Source organism: Vulpes vulpes, chromosome 10 (assembly GCF_048418805.1).
Source record: "Vulpes vulpes isolate BD-2025 chromosome 10, VulVul3, whole genome shotgun sequence".
NCBI classification, from domain to species: domain Eukaryota; kingdom Metazoa; phylum Chordata; class Mammalia; order Carnivora; family Canidae; genus Vulpes; species Vulpes vulpes.
In genome coordinates this window covers 19,765,046-19,791,231 of record NC_132789.1, presented here as the reverse complement: position 1 = coordinate 19,791,231, position 26,186 = coordinate 19,765,046, and the positions used below count along the sequence as shown (strand labels likewise).

General features: G+C 52.5%; 1 protein-coding gene across 2 annotated transcripts; it reads right to left on the bottom strand.

Moving 5' to 3' along the window:
• Window positions 1-1,146: 1,146 nt before the first annotated feature.
• On the bottom strand, window positions 1,147-25,886 carry LOC140594298 (small G protein signaling modulator 1-like). 2 transcript variants are annotated; one of them, XM_072725235.1, is made up of 5 exons: window positions 25,783-25,886; window positions 25,635-25,678; window positions 4,354-4,429; window positions 3,712-3,771; window positions 1,147-1,313 (listed from the first exon to the last, which is right to left on the bottom strand). In XM_072725235.1, exons 1-5 carry the CDS (start codon window positions 25,799-25,801, stop codon window positions 1,147-1,149), a joined length of 366 nt encoding a protein of 121 aa, XP_072581336.1. In that variant the 5' UTR covers window positions 25,802-25,886. The 2 variants fall into 2 exon arrangements, 1 of the variants encoding a protein (XP_072581336.1); XR_011995039.1 differs by lacking the exons at window positions 3,712-3,771; window positions 4,354-4,429; window positions 25,783-25,886 and having other exon boundaries at window positions 25,635-25,776.
• Window positions 25,887-26,186: the final 300 nt, after the last annotated feature.

Below are 26,186 nucleotides of genomic sequence, written 5' to 3'. Positions count from 1 at the left end.
TGGACATCCACCCCTTTAAGAAGTTCTCAGCAAACACCTGGAAATTTAGCAGATGGACTGGAAGACACCTGAAAACCAAGTGGCTGAGGAGTCACTTGGGATTCCTAATGGGAGTTGGCAATGTAAAATCCACAGCCCTGCCCATCACACAGTTCTGGCCAGCAGCTCTGGGCTGGTATGGCCTGAAAGGCAAGGCAAGGGCCATTGCCCATCCAGTGAAGTGGAAGGAACACCCATGGCAGAGAAGGCAAACATGGCATGCGTGCTTCTTTCTCCTGTCTCGTGCCATCTAATCAATCTGAGCATTCTTTCCTGTGAAACCCAAGAGTAGCTCTAGAATCTTTCACAACAAGGTCCTTTGGGCAGCCTCTAGCAACAACTGGAGCTGAAACCTATTTGGCATCCCTGACCAGGCTCCAGATCAAGGCTTTGGCTGAACAATTAGGACTCTGGCGAGGCTCTGGTGGAAGGTGCTCAGGTACACATACTCAGGCCATGAGCCTCCCCCAGCAAACATAATCAGCTCTTAAGACATGTGAGTGAAGTCAAGGCTCCCCTTCAATGGTGGCCTCAATGTGACACCTGGTCCATGCAGACAGAGACCATACTGCTTTGATTAAACTTTGGTCTTCCTGCATTCAGAATGGGGTCTGGCTCCCAAAAGCCACTTTATGCATTCAACAATCGTGTCTTGAACATTTCTAGGCACTGTCCAGGCACTGGGATGGGGAGTAACAGATGTTAGTTGCCTGTTCCCAGGAGTTCAGAGTTAAGCGGGGAAGATAGACAAGAATCAAGGAAACAAATGAAAGAGTAATTAGAGGTGGTGATAACCACAGGGAAGTAAGTAAATAGAGTGATCTAAAAGAAAAATTGGGTGAGGGTTGGAATTTATCCTTAACTGGGGCAAAGCCTGAGATGACAAGAAACTAGCCACAGAAAATGAAGTATGGGAACCGGGTGGTGGGTAGAACATGTGCAAAGGCCCTGGGGTAGGAAACAATCTGGCAGGTTTGGGGAGCAGAAAGGAAACCGGAGAGAGGAACTGGCAGGAGGCATGGGTTCTTGCAGAGCTCAGGGAGGAACGTGGAGTCAGGGGGACTGTCCTCTGCAGGGCGTGCCCTGCCCATACCCCATGCTCCATACTCACGTGCTCTCAATCAGCTGCTCCAGGTCCTGCACCTTGTGGCTCAGCTCCTCGGCCGGCGGGAAGTTCTTGCCCACTTTCATGAAGAGAGCTGCAATCTCGTTGTAGCACAGAAAGCCAGCCGCCCGCCGCCGCAGCCCATGCAGGACGCAGGCCTCCACAGCCGCTGTAGGGACATGACAGTCAGTAGGCCCTGCCCTGCCCACACTCCCACGCACCCAGCCCAGGACTTCAGTCACACAGAGGCGCCTTGGAGAGCTGCGGGCCCAGCATCTCAGAATTCATGAGAGCCTCACATGGGAAAACCGCATATGCCTCTCTCCCTTCCACTCCCTCGAAAGGGAGCAAGACAGCTGAGGAGTTAACCTATGCTCGCTGCCCAAGGTCAGACTATCTGCCCACATCCTTTCCCAGACACTAAGCAGTCGTGTGACCTCCAGCAACTACTTCCCCTCCTTGTGTCTCAGTTTCTTCATCTGAGAAGTGGGGAGAGCATGAATGTGCATCTTAAAAGGTTGCTGTTAGAATGAGGTGGAAAAAATGCATGGAAAGCACTTCACACAGAGCCCAGTACACAGTAAGTGCTTTAGGAACATTAGCTATTGCTCCTGCCAGGGAGAGAGGAGGGACCAGACCACAGGACTGTTGAGCTTTGTCTGGGCTCAAGATAAAAGTGACATAAACGTCACTACTGTGATTCTAGTAACAGCTAGCGTTACAGATCTCATTCTCCCTCTGCCACAGCCAAGGAAGAAAGGACAACCATCCCCATTTTTCAGATGTGAAAACTGAGGCTCTAAGAAGCAAACCGAATTGCCCAGGGCCACCTGGAAAAAAGTGACCAAGTTGGGATTCAAAACTGGGCCTGAGGGGGATCCCTGGGTGGCTCAGTGGTTTCGCGCCTGCCTTTGGCCCAGGGCACGATCCTGGAGTCCTGGGGTCAAGTCCCGCATCGGGCTCCCGGCATAGAGCCTGCTTCTCCCTCTGCCTGTGTCTCTGCCTCTCTCTCTCTCTCTATGTCTATCATAAACAAATAAAAATAAATCTTTAAAAAAAAAAAAACCAGACCTGAGCCCATGGTGTGCTCACAACACCTGTGTCTCCATGAAGGATTTGAAGAGAGGCTTCACTCATCATTTCCCGTGTCTATGTCTGCCCTGGGTGGTAGTCTGGGCTCTACCTCTAACTTGCTGTGTGACCTCAAGCAAATCACTTTCCATTTCTGGGACTTAGTGTTCCCTGCTGGGAGACAGTCCCTGTGGAGGCCACTCTGATGACCCCAATCTTATTTCTGGTACTTTCAGCAGGCCTCTATTAGTGTTTTCCTACCTTCTATCTCACACAGTGAGACCAGTGTGTAGTTTTAGCTTACTCAATCCTGGTGGAAAAAGCCCACGAAGTGAGTGTGCTAGTCGCCGTCACTCCAAAGAAGGAGAACGCCAACAGTCCAAGGGTTAAGAGCCCGGCCAAGGTCATGTTGTGTGCAAGGACAAATACTGAGAAGTTCTGGTTTAATTTCTTGTCTTGGGTTGTTGTTGTTGTTGTTAGCAATTACTTGGCTTTTATTTTTTTAATTAATTTTTTAAAATAGGCTCCACATCCACCATGGAGCTTGAGCTCATAACCCTGAGATCAAGAGTTGTGGGCTCTACCAACTGTGCCAGCCAGGTGCCCCAGTAATTGCTTGGCTTTGAATGAATGTCCACTTATTGCCTAATTTGCTTATGGGCTTAAAATAGTCTGGATAAGCATCTATTAAACACCTTCATTTTTGCTTACACACACAACACTTTTCATCCATTTATACTTCAAGAAGTTAAGTAACTATCCAGGTATTGGCAGCTTGGTTGACTCTTTCTGACAATGAATCCTAAGGAACGGTGGATCAGAGACCCCTCAGGGAGACCCTGTAGGCCTTACTCAGTGCCATCACATTTCTTCCCTCATCCCAAACTGTGGCTGGAGTTAGAGGATTATTGTGATTTTTATCACTTTCTATTCCTCTAAGTCTTTAATGGGTAGGTATCGTAGCACATTTTGAAATGGGCATGCCGATTATTTTCTTTGCAAATAAAGATGTCCGGGAGAAAAAAATATAGGTAAATACATTCCCATATTTACATTTGTGTGTATGTGTCCTTTCATATACATACACGTTCATGTAATTATGTGCATACAGACTCCTCTATATATACATAAATATGCAAGTATATAAATATACATATATATGTAGCTTAAACAGATCTCACTTCAAAAAACATAAAATTTTGCCAAGGTCACCCAACACACAAGTGGCAGAGAAGGGATGTGAACCCAGGTCGGCCTGGCTGCAAAGGGCCCAAACTGACGTCAGCAGGCTCCCAGGTCATGACGTGTGTTCCCACAGGTGGTACGCCCAGCCATCTGGATGAAGCCGAGGGCCCAGTCAGGTCTCCTCGCTCGGGCCTCTCTATGAGACCAAGGCCACGAGAGGGGGATTACAGCACGTCCTTCACCCCAACACATGCCAGTCATGAAATAATAAAGGTTTTTAGGGAGAAAGAAACTCCCCCACTTATACGTACACACTGATACGTAGAAACAGAATCCTGACTCCGGGGACACGCAAAACCTGCGTCTGTAGCCTGTAACCGAGGTGGAAGTATAGTAAGAACCTGGCAGCATGGTTATTTCTGGAGCCTTGCAAGCAAAGCTGATTCAAGGAGAGACGTCTGAGTCATGCTCTGAGCCCTGGGCCTGCCTCCTGCGCTGAGCCAGCTGGACATGATCCCTCAGGACGGTGTGATGGTTCCTCACTCCCTGAATTTTTAAAGCCCATCCATCCCCTCCCATTATTTAGCAACAGCCATAGGCAGGGCGGGGGAAGGGGCACGGAGCCATTCCTCAGATGGAGCCATTCCTCAGAAGCGAGACCCACATCACTAGGGGTGTGGGTTGGTGGCTGTGAACTGAGAGGGGAAAGCAGGCCCTCCGGCATCAACAGTGATTAACCCTTCGTAGGTTGCACGGGGGCCATTCTTAATGTCTTCTGGAGACATTGTTGTATTTCCAAATTCCCTAATGGGGCCCCTTGGAAATCTGAAAATAACGTTGGAGTTACAAAGCAAAAAAGCAGTTAAGAACCCTTGCTTGCACAAAGATGCCACTCCCCCAGGTCAGCCCATAGAGAAAGAAGCCACTTTCAAGGCCACAGGCCACGGACTCACCACAGAAGGAGATGATGTGGCTGCTGTCCTCGTGGACAAACTTCCGTGTGACGGCCTCCTCCATGATCTGCTTCACCTGGAAGGCAGAGGCAGCTGGACGGGAGACCCAAATGCGACCCGGGTGTGGTCACCCCAAAGGGCTGTGTCGCTCCTCCTGGGCTTCTCAGGCCGTCCACAGTGTTTTGATAACTGCTTTCCTTTCATACCCTCCTCACCCCGTCTTCTGTTAAGTCTGAGGCCTGTGGCCTAGAAGAGCTCCACACTTCACATTCTCCTGAAGCATTTTTTCGGGTGCTTGCTCTGCACTTTTCAGATGTCACACGAAATGTCATCTCCCTCCTTGACCCCATTATCTGAGACAGCCCTCCCCGTGACTCCATCCATTCCTCGTTACAGTTCCTTCAGGGTACTTACACTATTCCTGTCCTGTTTCTTTGCGTACCGTCTCCCTCCTCTGGGATATAAATGCTCTGAGGGCAGGGCCTCATCTGCCTCAGAGCCTGCAAACTGTGGCCTCCCTGATGTTAGGGGCTGAACTGTATCCCTGCCCCCCACTCATACGCTGAAACCTTAACCCCGAGTACCTTAGGATGTCATCTATTTGTCCACAAGGTCTTCAAGAGCTAATTATGTTAAAATGAGGTCATTAGGGTGGGCGCTCACCTGGTACGACTGGTGTCCTTATAAAAGGAAGTCTGAGCACAGAGCACTACAGAGGGAAGAGTCCGCCATCCTGGGAGAAGAGGGCCATGTACGAGAACACCCAGAACAGAGCTTTCCCTCACAGACGTCGGAAGGAGTCAATTCTGCCAACACCATGATACTGGACTTCCAGCCTCCAGAAGTGTGAGAACGTAAATATCTGGCATTCAGGTCCCCCCGGGTGTGGTAGCTTGTCATGGCAGCCGGGGCAGACGGACACACCCACCGTCAGCATCCTCACCATCACGCTCCACGTCCTCATCCCCCCAGCGGAGCACTTCTCTGCCAGAGGAGGAATAAGTGAACGAGTGAATGAGTTCTAGGCTTACCTGTATTTTTTTTTTTTAATTTTTTTTTTTTTATTTATTTATGATAGTCACAGAGAGAGAGAGAGAGAGAGGCAGAGACACAGGCAGAGGGAGAAGCGGGCTCCATGCACCGGCAGCCCGACGTGGGATTCGATCCGGGGTCTCCAGGATCGCGCCCTGGGCCAAAGGCAGGCGCCAAACCGCTGCGCCACCCAGGGATCCCTAGGCTTACCTGTATTAACTCACTGTACCCTCTCCTCAGCCCTGTGCGGGGTGGGCCTATTTTTATGAGAATGAAGATCAGAGAGCCTAAGCAGCCAGCCCAAGGTCACACAGTGTACAGGAGGCAGGAGCAGAAACCCAGGCTCTTGATGCTACTCTAGAAGTTTCAGCCAATGGCTTGTCTCTGAAAATAATAATGCTGCTCTAGCTTACACACACTTGCACAGCACTGTGGTAAGCACACATGGTATTATGGAGTCACATGCTGAAGCCCTATTCTCCCCCTCCTGGTGTGATGGTATTTGGAGGTGGGGCCTCGGGGGGGGGGGGGGGGGGTAATCAGGGTTACACAAAGTCCTGAAGGCAAGGGCCTCAGGATGGGCCTAGTGTCCTTAAAAGAAGAGGAAGAAATCAGAGCAAAGTGAGACGGTGGTTGCCTGCAAGCCAGGAAGAGAACCCTGACCAGGAGCTGAATCTGCTAGCACCTTGACCTCGGACTTCTCAGCTGGCAAACTGCAAGAAATAAAGGTCTGTTTAGGCCACTCTATCTGTGGTGTTCTGCTACGCCAGTCTGAGCAGAGGCACGCGGCAAGCCCCACATAATCCCCACAGCATGGTTCCCAGGTGGCCCCTACCACCCACTTCATTCACAAGAAAATTATGAAATGCAGAGGTATCGGTTACTACCTAGCCAAGGTCAGAACATCCAAGGTCATCCTGCTGAGGTTTCTACGCTGGGCAATCTGACTCCAAGGGGAGCCTCTGCCCACTCCACTCCACTCCAGAAACAGGGGTCAGATGCACTTACTGGGGTCACCGCCCTCCGTGACACAACAGAGGAAACAACCCCTTCCTCTTACTCTCCCTCTCTCCAGAAGGCCGGGAGGACCCCCTAACCACTGTCTGTGGTTCATAGCAACACTGGTGCTCTTATTTCCCAGCTCAGCCTAAGCCGGGGTGGAGTCTGGGGGCTTCGGCCTCTCTCTGCTACATGATGGCCTGGCCCAGCAAAACTAAGATTCAGAAGTCCGCTGTTGGCAAAAACCATGGGCAGAGTTCTTGGGAGGGGGGGTTCCTGTGTGCTTGAGGGAGAGCAAAAGGGCTTTCCAGGTTGGGGCACGGAGTCCAGGGAAGGCTACTGGCCCCTCCTTGGCCCCTTGGACAAGAGCTGATCACATGGTAGGTATCACAGTGTGCCCCACAGAACCCTTCAGGACTGGAGGCTGCTTAGGGGGGTGCTGGAGAACCCTTAGAGGGGTTGCCAGTCCCTTAGAGGACAGGGGACTACTTCAGCCACAGGGAGAGCCTGCCCCAAGGTCTCACTGCTTCCCAGGGTGGCCCTCACCCAGAGACTGGAGCAGGCGGGCCCTGAAGATTTGGCATCCTCGCCCCAGCTTGGGACAGCTTTGAAGGGCCACAAAGCTCCCTGGGAACTCGCCGTGGCGCTTCCATGAAAGCCCCGTGGCCCATCTTCTCCTTTGGCCCTCTCCTGCTTGCTTCACTCTGCTCCCCGGGTGTCAATCCCAAAGGCATACCCAAATAAGCCTGCATGCTGACCTCCATCTCCACAATGGCCTCCACTCAGGTACCGCCAAGCCAAAGCATGCACACATGTGAGCAACAGTCAACAGGGAGACGTCGTCGTAAACAGTTCAAATGCTCATGAATGCAGTTCGGCAGGAGGCCCTCGCACTGAGGGCACAGAGCAGCAGGGATGGAGTCAAACAGTCCTGCCCAGGACGACCTTTCACTCCAATGAGCCAAAAGGTAGGACAAGCTAAGACAGGCACAGGGCAAATGTGACATTGCCCAGCAGGGCCAGCAGCACCAGCACCAGGTGGGACCTGGTAGAGACACAAATGCTTGGCCTCCGACCCATGGAATCAGCAACTCCAGGATGTTTATCAAGCTCTCCAAGGAAATCGCACGCAAGCTCAGATGGCAGCAGGAGGTGCGAGAGGATAGAAAACAGGAAGCTGTCCCAAAATCCTTAGGAAGAGATTCAGCAGTCACGGCTCCTGTCTGGGACCTTCCCCACACAGCCAGCCCCTTCTGGCCACCTCTCCTGGGCCCCATGTCAGACCAGGGGAGGTAACAGTTGCGGCTTCCTCACTATTACCACCACAGGGTGCTGCATCCTTGGCGCACCCCACCCTGCCTTGGTCAGTAGTGCCTTTATTAAATTCACCTTACTGTACTCCCTTTGGGGGAATCCTCTGTTTCCTATCGTTACCCAGACTGGACACACGCGCTGTCTCAAGTCCAAACTCTGCAGAGTGGAGAAGGTTGTCCGTTTATCGCTGTGGACTCTGAAACTCAGGAAGGGCAATCCCCAGGGAAGGCTGGCTCCAGGACTCTTGTCCTGGGGATGGATCTGGGGTGGGGTGGGTGGTGGAGGTGCAAATGCAGCACCCGTGGGTAGTGGGTAGTGCTCAGCCTGGGGAGGGGCCCTGACAAGTGAGGTGCCCCCCACTTCTGCTGGCTCCCAGCTGTGGGCTAGAACCCGTCTCCAGAAGTTAGTAACAGGCTGCCAGCCTGAGGCCAGAAGAGGAAATTAAAAAGGCAGCGGGGTGGGGCGGAAGTCTCCCTGGGAAGGACCCTGAGAGCCTCCCAGGAGAGAGCAAGGGCTGCAGGAAGAGGCTGTGACCCACACCCTCGAGGGCGGGCCCCATCCCCAGGGAACTGGCCAGACCTGTGGGGGTGAGGGAGAGGGCCACAGAAGGCCTCTGAAATTCAGTTCAACCACCTTTCCCTTCTCAGGCGCCAGGCATGAGCTTGGACTCAGTCGGCTGTGAAAGCTGACAGATGTGAGGGACCTCGGGGTGGTCTGGGCATGGTGGCAGTGGCAGGTGGCCTCCCGGCCCCTCCCCAGCCTCTGTGATTTCTCTAATCTTCAGCCCTGGGATCATGTGTGATTCAGGCAGCACAGAGGCAGTGGCTGTGGTCGCTGGGACTCGAGGCCCACAGACCTCCATCTGCATCCCGGCTCAACCCCTCGTGTCCAGGGCGACGGTTAAATGGGCTGCTGTTTGCAAAAGGGCAGGCCTGGCTAGGACATAGTAGAAGTTTCATGATGCTAAAGCTTGCTGCCATTTTTTATTTTTTGAGCACTCACTGTGTTCCTGGAACTGTATATAGCGTGACAACCCAAATGAAGTGGATTACTGAATTATTCCCTTTTCCCAGATGGGGAAACTGAGGCAGGGAGCTGTTCGATAACCACCCCAGGTCATGCAGAGGAGGCACGATCAGACCCAGGGCCTTTATTCTAACAAATACTTTGTCTCATAGCAGAAGTTGGAGGCCATTTTGAACAAAATGCTTTTGTTATTGCCCAGCTTAGAGTGAGAGAGTATGTTTACTGAGCACCTACTATGTGCCGGCGTCTCTGTACAGAATACCTTGTTTAATCCTCACAGGAACATCATCATCCCCATTTTAAAGCTGCATAAACTGAGGTTCACAAGAGTTTATGCAATTTGCCCTAAGGTTACAAAACCAGGAAAGGGCATGGTCAGGACCTCTTGAACTTAGGTCTCACAGTCAGCAATGCCTCCAGCCCTGCCCAGAAAGGGGTCAGGCCCTCTAAAATCCCAAAGTGCTGAGAAACCTATGAGAAAGGGATTCCTAGGTCTCGCCCAACATGGAGACCAAAGAAGCACTAACTGCAAGTCAGGAGTCCTGAGTCACCCGGACCGGACTCTGCCACCCATGTCCTGTGGGGGCCTCTTCAGGGCAGGGAGACCTCAAAGGTCACAGTGGTCAGGAAGCTTTCATCCCTGTCTAGCACCCATTCTAAGGAGTCCTCCAACATCTGCTTGCATTCCCCCAGTGATGGGGAGCTCACTTCCTTCAGAACCAGCTTGTTAGCTCTAACGACAGGATGTTAGGAGGCAGTGGAGAGGCTAGGAGCCAGAATGTGGAGTCACTGACCTGACATCGAATCCTTGACCACTCATGATGCTGGACAAGCTTCCTCACTTGTCAAATAGGGTGGATGATCATAGTGTCCCTGCCTCATTGGGTAACGGGAGCCTTGCAAGAGCCCTGTGGAGACAGTGCCTGGCACATGGTAGGAATTCTACAAACAGGAGCCAGTCTTAGAGGATAGGGACTGCCTAGTTCAGGGCCGGCCCACAGTAGATATTCATGAGTGTGAGCTATGGGGCCCTTCAGCTCGATGCACTTACCCCAGCTTCCCATCCAGGGGCTATTTAGGACCTCACTGGCCTCTGGGGCAGTGGCCTGGCCCCACCCCTGCTCGTGGGATCTCAGACCATCAACCCCTGTCAGCCCCACCCTGCAAATTCAGGAACCAGCCCCGCCCTCCCACCCTCCACCTGCAAATATTTCAATAGCACACAGGAGAAGTAATCAATCTCAGGAGGAAGGCAGGCAGGGAAACCGAGGCCAATCCGAAAAGCAGGAAGACGGGACTCGTGGGGGCTCCCCGGCCTGCCGTGCCTTCTCCCCACCCCATTCCTGCCACCTGCCCACTGATACCCAGATAGCCTCACGCGGCCCACCTGGAACCCTGCTAGGTTCCAGATCAACTCACTACTCCCGGCTGCCTCTCCACACAGTGCCGTGCTCACCGCTTTTATGCCTGGATCGGAATAATACAGCCCAGCGTGCAAGGCTCCCATAAGGATTATGGAAAGTATCAGCAGAGGGCCTCTAACAGGACCCAGCATAATACAGCTGGCATCCTATAAAGGGAGGCACCTTAGTAAAGCCAGTAAGAATAGGAGATCAGGAGTCACCAGGCTCAGGTCAAATTCCAATTCTGCCATTGGCTGGATGACCTCAGGCCTCAGTTTCCTTATCTGTGAAATGGAGATGATATACCACCTGTCAGGGCTGCTATGTGCAGATTTCATGAAAAAAGCATGCACAGCGCTCAGAATGGGAGCAGGAGCTCAGAACCACACAGTGTAAAAGCTTCATGCATGTCACTCTCTACCCCCTTCTGCTGCTGTATACTTTTGCTTAGAATTTATCACGGCCTGACTTTCACTATACACCTGCACGCTTATGTGTGTACTGTCCATCTCTAGGACAGCGCTGGGCAAACAGGAGGTGCTCAATCTATGTTGGGTGATCGATCACTCTGATTATATTAGTAACACACGCCAGCAGCTCATGCTCATCAGGTTTGGTTCCAGTGTCTTTAAGGCCCTCTGGCACCTGATCTCATTTGCTCTGTGTTCAAGGCCAGGGTGGGCAAACGTTTTCTGTGAAGGGTCAGAGAGCAAACACTTCAGGTTTTACAGCAGGACCGCCAGATAAAAACACAGGCTGCCCAGTGAAATCTAAACTTCAAATACATATGGAATTTCTTTTAGTCTAAGTATGTACCAGATACTGTGCAGGCTTATACTAAAAGATTCTCTGGTTTTTCTGAAATTCAAATTTCAGCAGGCGATCTGAATTTTTATTTGCTAAATCTGTCAAACCTATTTTCAGGCCACATACCGTCTATGTCCCATCCTTTCTCGTTTTCACACCCCTTTTTAGGATGTAAAAACCATTCTTGGCTTAAGGGCAGTGCACACACAGGCTGGATTTGGCCACAGGGACCCCTGGCATAAAGCACCCAGCACTGTGCCTGTGGCTCACATTAGGCCAAAATAAAAACCAGCCGAGCTGCCACCTGCTCCTCCAAGTCCTGCTGCCTTGGTGCTGGCTCAGAGCACAGCTCACCCCAGCTGGGGTCCCGGGTGGTTGGCGCCCGGCAGTGCAGCTGGGTGAGTAATGCTGAGCCAGCAGGAGCTAATGAGATGGAGGCCCCCTGCCTCTCCCGGCCGCGAGAAACTCACAGTGGAAAGGCCGGTTCATTTAGGGTGTCTGGACCGCCTTCAGGGTGACTTTTAAAAATAGCTCGCAGCATCTGGGCAAAGTGAGGAGGAGAGGGGAATGAGCAGAGGTCAGCTCTGCCTCCCGGGTGGGCCTCCTGGATGCTGAGGGCGAGATGCACATGCCCTAGCAGGCCAGCATGTCCAGCCCCGCCTCGGACCGCGGGCCCTCAGACCCAGCCGTGGGTGTGCCTTTGCCCACATATGCCTTCTGCCAAGGGTCCCTCCCGACATGCTGCAGCTAGCTAAGTGCAACTCAGGCTTCAGCCCAGGTGTCACCTCCTTCTGGGAGCCTTCCTGGACTCTCCATACCCAAGCAGGGATAAATGTACCTCTTCCATGTTCTGCCAACACCTGCCTTCCCAGCACTTCCCTTCACAAGAACCACAGCTGTCCCTCATTCACTTAACATTTATGGAGCACCTCCTAGGAGTTTGGTACAAGATGACGAGCAGATAGAATCCCTGCCCTTGTGGACATGGCAGTCTACAGAGACAGATACTAACCAAGTACAACAAATGGGTACATGACAACAAAAAAGTAGGCCAGTTCCCTGCAGCAAAAGAATTTAGTTCTTGGAGAATAACAAAGGAACTTGAGCTGATGAGGTAGGTCTAGCGGTCAGGGAGGGCTTCCTGGAGGAGGTGATGCTCAAGATCTAAGGTACAAACAGAACTGAACTCTCTGGTTTCTCCAACTCTAAACCAGAGGAGGAAAATGCTGCCCCTGCAATTGCCCCCGCCCCCCCCAGCCACCCTAGAGCTCAAAGGAAGGAACAGATGGAAGGACAATGTGGCAGGGAAAGGCACGACATGGAAATAGCTGGCGGCTTTTTATTTTTTAATTTCTTATGGGGGAGGGGGCGCACAGGAGGTGAGTTGGGAAGGCCTGGAACAGGGCTGCGAGCTGTGACTGCTTCTACCATGGGGCCCTACCTTCCTTTCCTGCCACATCCTGTCCCCTCCCCGCCCCTTCCCACGCCCAGCTCGGTCACTTGTGCCATTCCTTCTGTAGGATTCCCACCCCTGCCTTTGCTTTGTGCTTTGTGCAGTCCCCTGCACCTGATATCCTCACCCACTCCGACCTCCATCTCCAGCTCTGGCAAAACCACTGCATCTTCTGGGACTCACTAAGGTGTCCTCTGCCCTCCTTCCCGAGCCACCCCCACCCCCCACCCCCTAGGCAAAGTTGATGGGACCTCCTCCACTTCCAAGCTCCAATGGTCAGCTATGAGCACTGGGCTCTAGAGTCAAACTTCCAGAATTCAAACCCCAGCTCTTGCACAGAATCTTGGGCAAATCTTTCCCATCAGTAAAATGGGTATCTGTATTTGCCTCACAGGCATAAGATAATACATCAAAAGCATTTAACACAGTGGTAGCCGCACAGTAAGTGCTTTACACACTTATTTATGAGGTGTTCGCTGAGCCTGGCACCATGCTTGGGGCATTATTTTATTGAATCCTCAGGGTAATTAGGTGAGATGGGTGTGGGTGCATATTTTTACAGATGAGGAAACTGAGTCTTGGTGAGGTCAAATACTTGCCCAAGAGCACATGGCTTTTTTTGTTTGTTTTGTTTTTTTTTTTTTTGCACATGGCTTTTTTTTTTTAAGTTTATTTTTTTATTTTATTTTTTAAAGATTTTATTTTATTTATTCATAGAGACAGAGAGAGAGAGAGAGAGTGAGGCAGAGACACAGGCAGAGGGAGAAGCAGGCACCACACAGAGAGCCTGATGTGGGACTCGATCCCGGGTCTCCAGGATCATGCCCTGGGCTGCAGGCGGCGCTAAACCGCTGCGCCACCGGGGCTACCCGTGCACATGGCTTTTGAGTGGCAGAGTGGGGACTCGAACCCACGACCATCTGCCCTGCACTGAGCCTGGCACACAGTAGGTTCATTTATTCATTCAATACGTACTGGTGCATCCCACAAGCTACGTGGGTGCTTCACATCCATGAGCCCCAAAGATTCATAACAAGCATGCCATGTGGGTGCCATTGCTACTACTCTATTTTCCCAATGAGGCAGCTGAGCTAGGAGGGATGGAGACCATCTGGTCCGTGAAGAGGCTGGGATCTGAATCATCTCCAGCTTCGGAGTCCCAGGTGGCCAACTCCCTGCTCCTGAAGTCCTGGCCCTGCAGCACCAGCCAGGTCCACCTCTGCCCTGCCAAACCTTTTCACCACTGACCTCCCCAGGTGTGCCCAGTACCACCCAGCTCCCTCTCCCCTCTGCACATAGGTCTCCAATGGAGAATCATGGTAGCAAGAGGGAAACCTTCAACCTGAAACACGTATTACTGAAACCAAAGAATCTGAAAAGGCTACATGCTGTCCAAATGCAGCTGCAGGACATTCTGGAAAGAGCAACACCATGGAGACGGCAAAAAGATCAGTGGTTGCCAGGGGTTGGGGGCAGAAAGGGATGAACAGCAGAGCGCAGAGGATTTTTAGGGCAGATAAAGAGATGTATAGGAAATCTCAGTACTTTCTGTTCAGTTTCATTGTGAACCTAAACGTGCTATAAAAAATAAAGTCTATTATTAAAAAAGAAGAAAGTAAAAAAGGAAATATCTTGTCTGTGCTCTGCTGCTACTGTAGGATGTCAGCAGGGATCCCAACGCTCCGGCACATAGGCAAAGGGCCTCCTTCCAGATGGGTTCCTCCCTGCCCTCAGCCCATCGCAGCCTGCACAGGGCTGGGGCCTTCTCAGAGAAGGGGTCTGAAGGCGTCTGGCACACAGCGAGAGCCCAGTAGCCGCTGGTGAACGGATCAAAGCTTCCTCTCCTGGACTCTTGCTCTCTCTCATACACGGTTCCAGAACAGCCCTGCCCCACCCTCCCACCCACACACTTCCACCCTGCCCTCCACATCCACACAGATGGATAATGAAAGCAGAGACACAGGACGGTCCTTCTGCAGCCCCATCTGTGCCTGTGGGAGAGAGCGGGGGGGCGGGGACATAGGTGATGAAGCCATGGCACCTGGATCTTCAGAGTCCTAGTGCTAGCAAAGTCTTCCCTCTTAGCACCTGCCCTAAACATGGCTGTGGGCCTTACAAGGGAAGCAAAAGCCTGTTTCTCAGTGGGCTGCTGCTAGGACAGCCCCAGTTAACCCTTTTCTGGGATGCTATAAATAGGCACCACGCATCGTTCCCTCAGAGTATAGGGACTGGCCAACCTGCCCTGACCTGGAAGCAGGGCGTTCTGGGCGCTGAGATTGGGTTTCCCTCACACAGGTGCCCTGCACAGGTGCTCAGACACCCCCTGACGAGAAGGTCACGCAAGGGCCTGGTTCTGGGGCATTCACCTGGGGGCATTTTGGCAAAAAGGTCCCCCCAGCTACACCTCCCGCACACAGCCACTCAGGGAGATGATGGAACTGTGAAGACAGTCAATCCCCCGCCCCTCCATTCCCGGAGAAAACAGCCTGCGTGTCTCACATTCCCAGCCCACGCCCTGGAGACCGGCCAGCCCTCTCCTGGGTGCTCTGCTGCTGTGTGAGGCGGCTCCCCTGGCAACACGCCCCACTTCCTCAGACCCACGGGCCTTGTGGATCAGGAAGGCACGCACAGACGCTGGAGCGGCCTCAATTCTCTCTGGGGGTCTGGGCAGCTACAGGAGATAAGAACACGAATTCCAGATGGTTGCTTCAAACAGCACAGGGTGAGCCAGAAAACACATTAGCCACCTCTAGCCTACACTGGGAGGAAAAGCAGCCAAGCATCACATCCAAGGGCTGGGTGAGTACCCTGGCTCTGCTCCCTCACCAGCTGTGTGGCCTTGGGTAAGTCACTTCACTTCCTTCGTGCTTCAATTTACTCCCCTCTATAAAAAGGGATAATAAATAGGACCTACCCCTCTGAGCTGTTTTAAGACTGAAATATGTTCATGGATGTAGAGCACTTAGCACAATGTCTAGGACACAACAGAACTTTCTGGAAAATGCTCTGTGCCTAAAATGTCCAAAACGGGATCCCTAGCCACATGCGGCTACTTGAAACTTGGGACAACTGAGCAACAGGATTTTTTTATTTGAGTTTTACTTCCTTTAAATATAAACATGTAACACTAGTGGCTCCAATTGGATGGTGCAGGTCTGGAACACAGTAGGTGCCCGGTAAATGCTAATTATGATTGTTGTTAGGGGTGGTTGTTTTTGGAGGGCTCACTGGGTTACAAACTAGGGAGCATTTCATTTCTGAGCAAGCCGAGATCGGGGAAACTGTATTCATCTTCAAATTCCAGCATCTTGCTGAGCGGTTCTGAACCGCATTTGGGTTTTGGGGTTGTGGACCTCAGAGACGTACTGAGGATACTCTCTCCCTACAACAAGTACAAAGTGTCTGCATAACTTCAGGGTTGCCCAGGCCCCTAGATCCCACAGACACCTAGCACCCAGGAGGTCACTTCCGCACCGCGGGGCTGAGCTCCAGATGCTGGGGCCCTCACCCTGCCCAGGCAGGCATCTGTGTCTTGTCTGCCTAGTTCGTTCCCATGTCCCTGCCTGGTCATGTCACCTGGACTTCCTCTGGGTCCCCTCCCTCCCTCTCACTGGGCTGACCCCACAGCATCCCTCCAGCTTGACAGATCTAAGCAATGAGTCCCAGAGTGATTGGCGCAAAAGCCATATGTGACTGGGGCGGAGGTCCAATGAAACCTAATCCTGAATCTTCCAGGAGAACCACAGCAGGGGGGTTGGGGGGGAAGGCGAAGCTCTCTGTCTGCTGATGCCAAGCTGGCAGGTTGTAACCTGAGAGCTGGGCAACATTCTCCCTCCCCACAGAGACCAGCAAAGCAGAAAGCTAGCACAGAGAAAATCAGTGCAGAGACCAGAAAACACAGAGGGTCCTGATGACATCATTGGAACCCCTGGATAGAGCTGTACCTGAAGCTGGCCTCACTCCAAACTTCCCAAACCCCTGAAACCACAACGTCGATTTCTTAAGGCTCTCTTTCCCTCTTGGCTTGATCTTCATATATTTATTCGTTGTTCGAGCTGGCTTTGTTAGCAAGTTATCGTCCAAATTGAAATGGGTGGAGCCGGCTAAAATACCGTGCCGTGTTACTTCTCAGTTGTGTGACCTTGGTCCAGTTTCTTAACCTCCCTGAGCTTCAGTTTCTCTCATCAGTAAAGAAGAGTTGCTATTTGTACCTGCTCTATAGGAAGCTCACTTTGTGCACTAAATGAGATCAAACAAAGCAAATTAGAGCAGCATTTAATAAATGGTGGTTGTAAAGATGTCTAGTTCTCAAAAAGAAGGAAAGAAATGCATGATAGTTGCTATAATTCTAACTAATTAGACGTAATTTACTAAATAATAAAAATTAAAGGAGAATCTAGTCAAGGTCCCAGGTATCATCAAGTCTCAAGTCTTGAGGCTTCCATCCTCTGATTTTTAAGTAGGAGACTCACTGCCAAAGGAACGGTTATTGTCCTTTACAAAACTGAGTTCTTTCAAGTTTGTCCAATGAAAAAGCACAAAAATCTATTTATTTCTTGTCTTCCTCTACTACTCAAGGAAAAGTACACTGCCTCCCCCTGGCCTTCAGCACTTAGCTGCTCATCCAGGGCCTCGCGGTGGCTAAGTGACAAGACCCGCAAGCTCACTAGGGCGTCAGAATTTCTTCAGCTGAGGGATTATTGCCACGAGGCCAATGAATAAGCAGACCCAGAGGGAAGATCCAACTGCCCACCTCAGGATGTTGAGGCAGCCAGGCAAGACTCAGCCTTCCCCACCCCCTCTCAAGGGCTCGTTCCTTTGGACCCCAACAAATACCCTCTTCCCAGTCTGCGGCACTGCTCCTGTGGCAGCAGCACCCCCAGCCTGGGGCTTACCCAAAGAGAGCAAGATCCTACACTGAGAACATCTACAAGTTCATGTGACTGACCAGACAGGGCAGCACAATGTCCTTCTGCGACTGATTTCTATCTTGCTCTTAAATGGGTAAGCCAAGCACTCTGCCTGGTCCCTTCATAAATACTGGTGAATACCTGGCAGTGATAGCATCGCAGCAGTGCTGCGCGGTACAGGATACCCTCGCCACCTGATGCACGAGGACACCAAAGCTGGAAAGGTCCAAGCATCCACTAAATGGCAGGACTCAAACTTGGAACACAAGGCTGTCCGATTCCAAAGCCTGGACCTTTTGCCAACTCCACGTGCTCAGAGGAGCTCATCACCATATGTGATAGGTCATTGGTTTCAGCTCCGGAGTGATGCGGAGCCCGGTTCCAGAGCCAGAATCCAAGCTGTACCACTGACACTGTCGGTGACCTTTGGTGACTTATTTCCCATTCCCGTGTGTCGCTATCCTTACCTTTAAGGGACAGTGTTTTATCCACTTTGTGTGGCTTCATAACAATTAAATGAGGCCATCACCATAAGATGCTCAGTAAATACTGTTTAAGAAATAAAAAAATCTTTACCCTGTTAGAATGCCTTTAGTTGAGCCTTTGCTTTTCCTGACCAGAACGAAGATTCCCAGATGGTCTTATCAGTGACCGAGTTTTAATAGGTCTTAAATACAGACTTGGCAAATTCCTTGTTGAGAAAATGCGAGAGACCTGGCTCTCGGGGAGGGATGCTGGCCAAATCTGATGGTTTGAGGTTCTTAGAATCCTGGAGCTGTCCAACTGCATCCACTTGGAAAGCAGAATGGCATAGGCAGAAGGAAACTGCAGGCGGCCACAGGTGGTTAGGGGCAGCGCTGGGACAAGGACTTTGGTGTCCTCACTTCCCATCCTGGGGTCTGCAGCCAGCAAGTGGGGTGTCCCACTGGGGTGCACAAATGCCCTTTCCTACCTGCCGAACAGCAACAAATGCTACACTACCATTTCCCGGAGCCCTTCATGAGGTTACTGCAGGGAAGACCCAGCCAGACCGCACAGGAGACATAACCCAGCCGGAAAGCTAGGCCCCACCTGCCACCCTCCTCACATCAAACCAGGATGCTGAAGCCCAGGCCCTGCGCTAGCAGAAGCTCCCGGAAGCCGCATTGCCAGAGACCTGAAAAAAGCATCAAAACACACCGCACGGATGTGGCTGCATTATTCACGAGGAGAATTTCTGCCAGCTTAAGCCTGAAAACACGACACACGTGAACTGATCTGAGTCAACCCTATAAGCATCAGAGAACCCCAAAATATCCACACCCAGTATTCCTGCATCTACTTGACTGGCAAGTATTTCTGGAACCCCTATTTGGCCAGTGGGGGAGTGGGGCAGAGTAAGGCGCTGTGGTTTCTAGCCTAAGAATTGAAAGCTCAGAAGAGAACAGCGAAGTTTCTTCTCTTGCCTAAAGACTCTGTGCCCCCGATTTGTGCCCTGCATTTATTGCTCGGCTGTGGCCAGAGCAGTCCGCAACGTGGATGAATTCATGCTTCTCCCCTTGTTCAAAATTCTCCCACGGGTCCCGTCTCATTTCCGGGGGGGCCACAAGACCCTGCAGGAATGGCCTCCTGCTCCCTCTCTGACCTGTCTCCTCCTCCCTTCTGTTCACTCCACTCCAGGCTCCTTGACCTCTTTGCTATTCATCGTTCCTGACTCAGGGCCTTTGTCTATGCTGTTCCCTCTGGCAGGAACACCTTTCCTGCAGAGGTCAGCAGGGTTCCCTCCTTCCCTTTAGGTCTCTGCTCAAATGTCATAGTATCAGAGGCCATGCCTGACCACCTCCTCTGGAAAGCACTGCCCATTCCGCTCCACTCACTTTCTTTTTCTTTTCGTTCTTTTCTTTTAAGATTTCTATTTATTTATTCAGGAGAGACACACAGAGAGAGGCAGAGACATAGGCAGGGGGAGAAGCAGGCTCCCTGCGGGAAGCCTGATACAGGACTTGATCCCAGAACCCGCAATCACGATCTGAGCCAAAGGCAGATGCTCAAACACTGAGCTACCCAGATACTCTCCACCCACTTTCTAGCTTTATTTTCCTCACAGCATTTGTGACTTCTAATACAGGCATACTTTGCTTTCTTGTACTTTCAGACACTACTTTTGTTTTTCTTTTCTTTTTTTCTTTTTACAAATTGAAGGTTTGTGGCCATCTTGCATCAAGCAAGTCTGTATTAGCACCATTTTCCCAATAGCATTTGCTCACTTCCTGATTCTGTGTCACACTTTGGTAATTCTAACAATATTTCAAAACTTCTCATTATTATTATGTTTGTCATAGTGATCTGTGATCAGTGATTATGAAAACTCATGATGGTCAGCATTTTTTTTAGCAGTAAAATGGTTTTTTTTGGAAGCCTTCACCTCCCACTCCCCTTAAAACATGTATACAATATGTACAATAAAATAAAGATAAAATTAATATAATTGTAATATGTGACATAACACAGCATTTCTAGATTAAGATGATTATATTATTAAAGATATAATAATAATTATATTATTTTCTTTAGACATAATTCTTTCGCATACTTAATAGACTACATTATAGTGTAAACACAACTTTTACATGCACTGGGAAACCAAAAAATTCCTTTGACTTGACTTATCACAATATTTGCTTTCTTCTGGTGGCTTGGAACTGAACCCACGATATCTCCAAGGGGTGCCTGCATATATTTATTGTTTATCTATCTGTCCCCCAACTAGATCCTATGCTTCATGAGAGCATGTGAGCAGGGATGCCGCTTTGCACCTTTTCTACAGTTCCTAGAGCTGCACCTGGTACATAGTTGATGTTCAATAAATATTCCTGGAAGAAAGGAGGCAGCAAAAAACGTCAGGAATGGAAGGAGGGAGAGGAGGTGGGATAGAGAGGAAGGAAAGAAGAAAGGAAGGAAAGGAAGGAAGGAGGCAGGAAAGAAAGGAGGAAGCTTTCTTCTAAGAAGTGGCAAAAAGCTCCATCTTGGACCCTGTTACCAGCTGATACTTTCTGAAGTCCAAGTCCAAACAAGACCCTCCTTGCTCATAAATTTTCTACAGCTCCCTGCTGTCTAATGGAGCAAAGCCCCGAGCAGGGTGCATCTTGCGGGCCTTTGCTGCCCCATCTCTTCCCCTACATACACCTGACCTCAAGCCATGTCTCCAGGGACTCTGCTGGACCTCTGTGAGGCCACCCTTCAGAGCTGACAAAGCAGGATTTGAATCCTGGCTTCTCCACAGACTGGCTGTGTGACCTTAAAGTGAGCTGCTTAACCCCTCTGTGCCTCCAGCTCCTCCTTTATGGAGCGAAGGAGACAAGTACCCTCCCTCCTTGGGCCGTCATGAAGAAGTGAAGGAGTTTTCCAGCACAGAGGTTTCTCCGTCTCAACCACAGTGCCAGTCTGGGCTGACACTTCTTGGTGGGGGTGGGGGTGGGGAGGGGGGCTGTCCTCTGCATCGCAGGAGGTTGAGCAGCATCTCTGGACTCTACCCACTAGATGTCAGTCACACCCTCGTTTTTGACGAGAAATGGCTCCAGACATTACCAAATGTCCCCTGGGCTAGGGCTGCCAGATTTAGCACTAGGCACTTTACTTCTGTTTATCTGGAATTCGAATTTAACTCGATGACCTATACGTTGTCCAGCAACCTCACCTGGGGGGCAAAACTGTTGCCCCTCTTTTATTGAGAAGAAGTAGATCCAAGTGGAAGCACCACAGGGCTCTCAGTAGAAACATCAGTTGATTCTCTCACTTCCTCCAATCTTCTTAGGATGTGAAACCCTCCTCCACCATCCCGTCACACCCCTACCCTGTCCCAAGGCTGGAAGGCACAGCTCCCCAAACGCGCCCAGCTCAGCCGCTGTGGCAAGGGCTCCCCATGGCAGCTCTCATACCAGCTCCAGTTTGCAGAGGTCCACAAGAGCCTCCTCTCCAGCACTGGCCTCATCCCCCTGCCTCCTTCCCCCGGGGGTCTGTCCTCCTGCCCTCAAGCACCTGCTTTTGTCTCTTCCAATTAAGAGGCCTCCCAGGCCTAGCCCAAGGCAAGAAAACAAGGCAGTTAGTCACTTGGCTTCCGTTATCAACCTGGCTCAAGTGGCTGGCTCCTTTAATGGCAGTCGTCATGGCAACAAGAAGCCAGTCCCCGCAGCTGCCACTCTGGGAACCAAAACAAAATTAAGGGTTGGAGGCTGGGAGGAGAAAGGAGGGGAGGGCAAAGCGAGCCAGGGTGGAGCCAGAATAGAGCTGATTGGGTTTAACTGCAGGAAATCTCACCCAGGCCACCCTATCTCCTGGGCGACACTGGGGAGACAGAAAAAATAAGATGCCTGCCCAGAGGCAGCTCAGGCTAATGTGGTGGGTGTTTTCACATCGCTTATCCTGACAAGTGATCTTCATCCTCACTGGGAATAAACTGAAACTCAAACCCTTGTGAAGATACAGACACATGCCCCACTAAGGCTGTGCAATTACAAGCCATCAAGTTTAGCTCCGCCCTCTTCCTCCACCTAGCTCCTGTCCTCCCCATCCTTTTTCCCTGTGCTTTTAGGATAGGACCTCCTGCTCTGCCCCTCTGCATTTGGCACCATGCTCCTTCCTCTCTGTCCTCCAGCCACTTCAGAGTCCTCTCATCACTCAAGTTCACCGTGCTCCCTCCAGCCACAAAGTCTTTGTATATGCAGTTCCCTCTGCCAGGAATGGTTCCCCTCTGTCTTCCCACCTCCTGCCTTCATCTTAAAGGTGTGCTCATCCTTCACGTATCTTCTTAACATCACTTCCTCCAGGGCGCCTTCCTGGGCCACCTTAACCTTGTTGTATGTTCTTGTGGTGCCGAGTACCTCTCCTTCATACCTTGGTGCAAAGGCTATCATAATCCTCTGAATTACACTCAGAATGTCTATCAGGATCTGTGTACCAAAATGGGAATGTCAGCCCTATGAGGGCAGGACTTCTCTTATTCACTGCTGCATCCGCAGAGCCCAGTCCTGTGTCTGGCACACAGACACCCTTCAGTAAATAAACATGTCAGAATTTGAACCCAGCTCTGGGTGAGCCCAATGCTCCTTCTTGACCTGCTTCATGGTTCTGAGTCCTACTGGCTCCCAGAGTCAGCACAGGACAGAGCTTCCAGCCCCATAGCCGCTGCTGGCTTTTCTGGCTTCTGTGGCTCAGCCCAAGCTTGCAAACCTTGTCGAAAGAAACTGACTGTTAAGCCACCCTTTCCAGGAAGAATGACGGGAGGTACCTTTGGATGAGGCTGTGACAGGCAGGGATGTGACTTCTCTGAACCCAAAAGATGAAGAGAAGGAAGAGCAGACTTGACTCCCAGATTTCTAGGCAAAGAGTTTGCCTCCACCATTCCATTGAAGACTGGCTCTCTGATACTGGGACAAGATGCTCTCCCAAGAGGTGGGCAGAGGAAGGCAAGGAGAGAGGAGGTCTGCTTTGGTGGGGCATGGACTCATCGCCACGCCCTTAGGGGCACCCATGCTGAACAAGGGGTTCATAGAAGACTTGAACTTGTCTTCCCTTGACTGCTTCTGTGCCCTTGAGAAATCACTTATCCCGTCTGGGCCATTTTTCACCTCTGTAAGATGGAAATCATTCCATCCACAGCTGAGACTGTGGTGCCGTGGAGACACGGATGAGCACGTTTAGGATATAGAGGTAAGAGCCTGGCTCTGATGTCAGACAGATCTGGGGGGTTAAGTCCCCGGCTTTGCACCTTCTTGGCTGTGTTCTCTTGAGCAATCCACACCTCGTCTCCAGGCTTGGTTTCCTTGTCCATGAAATGGGGGCAGCCTCAGTCACCTCATAAAGTCACCGTGTACACAGGATATGGCACAGAATAGTACCCACTCTATGGAAACTCTGATTACTGAAATGATGTGCCCTGAGAAATGCAGAATTTAGAATCAGCCACCAACTTGTGGCTATAAACCTGCCTTCTGACTGCAGATCCAGGGTCAAGGACCTTTGCCCAAACTTGCGAGGTTCTGTCCCTGACCCCTTCAGGCACCAAGCAGGATGCCAAGGGGTCCCTCTGATCAAGTGATGGCCTCAGCCTTAGGCCAGGCAGAAAGCTCATTCTAAGCCCCAAACTCGGCTGCTCCCAGGACAGAGGATGCAAGCTGACAACTCTGGTCACTGGAGGCAACGTGTCCTCCACAGCTTGCCGATATTCCAAACTAGACTGACATGGGTAGGACCTCCAGGAGCATTGCACCAATGCCTCTTTCTCCAGCTGTGGAAACTGAGTCCTTGAGAGAGGAAAGGACTTGTCCAGGGCACCAAGGGAGCTCCTGGCAGAACCAGGCCAGAGGCCCAGCTGAAGCCCTGCCCAGAAGCAGATACCGAGAGGCACTGCCCTCCCTGACGCCTTGCTCCCAGGCTCTTCTACCTGTAGACCCCTTCCATTGAACCAGCAAGCCATTTCCTGAGAAACAGCCATTCCAGGGATGCCTGGGTGGCTCAGTGGCTGAGTGTCTGCCTTTGGCTCAGGGCTTGATCCCGGGGTCCTGGGATCGAGTCCTGCGTCAGGCTCTGCACAGGGAGCCTGCTTCTCCCTCTGCCTGTGCCTCTGCTTCTCTCTGTGTGTCTCTCATGAATAATAACTAAACGCTTCAAAAGAAAAGAAAACACAGCCATTCCATGTGACAATCTCCGGGGAGTACAAATTACATCTAGGTTTAAACAATGAACAAAGAGACTACAGGCTTTTAACCTGAAGGCTTTTGAGAGAGTTTCTATAAGACACCCTCCACCAACTCAGTCATCAGAAAATTGCAGGTGTGCAGGTTTTGTTGGAAAGATGGTCTATCTAGATAGAGCTTTCTTCAGGTCCCACAATGCCTCTAAGAGGGCCAAACTGAAAAGTTCTGGGCCTTTCTGAGGAACTCCACATCCCTCATTACGGATCCTTATTCAGAAATGCCAGAATATACAACTAGCTCTAGAGCTGATTCTTTGAACAACACGAGACATGCCACACAGAGACCAACGCACAACATGCGCCCATGCTTTCTGAGGAGGGAGGGGCAGCCACAGGTCCCCTCTTCCAGGCTGTCTTTGATGGCTGACTGCCACCATGCAGGGAGGGGCTTCTGGGTGCTCAGTGCTGACACCAGGCTGACACCCTCCTCGTGTGTGCACACGCATGCGTACACACACACACACACACACACACGCAATCAGGCCAGCCCCAAGGTCTACAGCCATCTGTGATCTCGGGCTGAGGACTCAAGGTACAGAGGTGATGCCGCTCAACAGCGATCGGGTCCCAGGTGAGGGATGTGAGGCAGCATAAGGAGGGCAGCACACACACATACAGTCACACATACCTGGTCGCAGCCTCACTCACGCACGCAGAGACTTACGCATCACACGGTCACACACCATACTCACAAAAACAGATCCACACACAGACACATGTACACGCAATACGGAGACACACTTGGTTACCTCCAGGCAGATGCACAGACAGCCTCAGACACACACTCACAGCACATGTCGGCGCCCACACAGGAGTGAGCGTGCTCCACACACAGTCCGGGCATCTACATGCTCCCCAGGAACCCACCACTGCAGGTTCGCCCCTCTCCGGGAAGTCGAGGGCTATTCGCTAAAGGCTAGACTGGGCTCCCAGCTGGCCCCAAGGAGAGTGAAGGGGGCGGAGGGGCAGGTGAACCCTGCCTGATTCGCACCCTACTGCGTGTCGGGGGTGGGGGGGTGGGCAGGGGTGGGCAGGGGTGGGCGAGGGGAACTCGCCTGCCAAGACGCCCTGGCACAGGCCCACAGATGGTGCAACCCAATGACCAGGGACTTTCGGGGAGGGAGTCCCCAAGCTCCTGGGGGCGGCTCTAAGGACTGAGACTTGTGGGGAAGGGGAGATGGGGGGTGTTACCCAAAGTGAACCGTTCCCTTTTCCCGAAGTCTGGTCCTCCTTCTGCAGCCCTACCCAGCCCCTCACCTCCCAGTAAGTCCAGTCAGCCCCCAGGTGCTTGCCTCCCCTTAATGAGACCCACCCACCTGCTCCTCCACAAGAGGGGGTCCTACCCAGACACGCCCGGGTGTGCCCCATCGGGGGCGGCCCTCCCGCTGCGTCCGCCCCTACACACAGCAGCCAAGCATCGACCCCGTACCTGAGGCCCCCACCCCCAACTCACCCGCCTCCAGTCCTACCAGGTGAGCCCCACAGCTCAGGTGGCCGCCCCGCTGCCACGGGCCCCCACCCCTTTGGAGACCCTTCCCCCGGGGGAGCTCCGGCGGCTCCCTCCGCAGGGTCGCGCCCCCGGCCACCCCACCCCCGGCACCTACCTCCTTCTTGACAGTGCGCAGCAGCCTCTGCCGCGTGTCCGCCTCTGTGGGACGAGACGGGGGGACGGCGGGTCAGCCGAGCGCTGGGGGCGGGGGCACGGGCCGCCCTCCCGCCGCCCCCGCGCCCCGCGCCCGCTCACCCGCTTACCCGCGGGGCCCGAGGCCATGGCCGCGCGCGCTGCGTTCCCGACCGGGCGGCGGCGGCGGCGGCGGCGGCGGTGCTCGCTCGCGGGCTCGGCTGCAGCAGCCGCGGCGGGGCGGGGCCGAGGGCCCGGTGACGTCAGGGCCCCCCGCGCGGCCGCCCCGCCCCGCCCCGCCCCGCCCCGCCCCGCCCCTCCCGAGCCGCCGCCGCGCGGCCGGGCGCCCAGCGGGAGGGTCCTCCGGGCCGCGCGCACGCCCCAGGCCTCGCCCGGCCCCGCCCCGCCCCCGCGGGCAGCCCCGCCCACCACGCGCGGCGCCGCAGTCCCACCCCCTGCGGGGCGGGGCGGGGCGGGGCGGGGCGGGGCGGGGCGGGGCTGCGTCCCTTCCTGGACGTCCGCTCGGTGCCAGGCT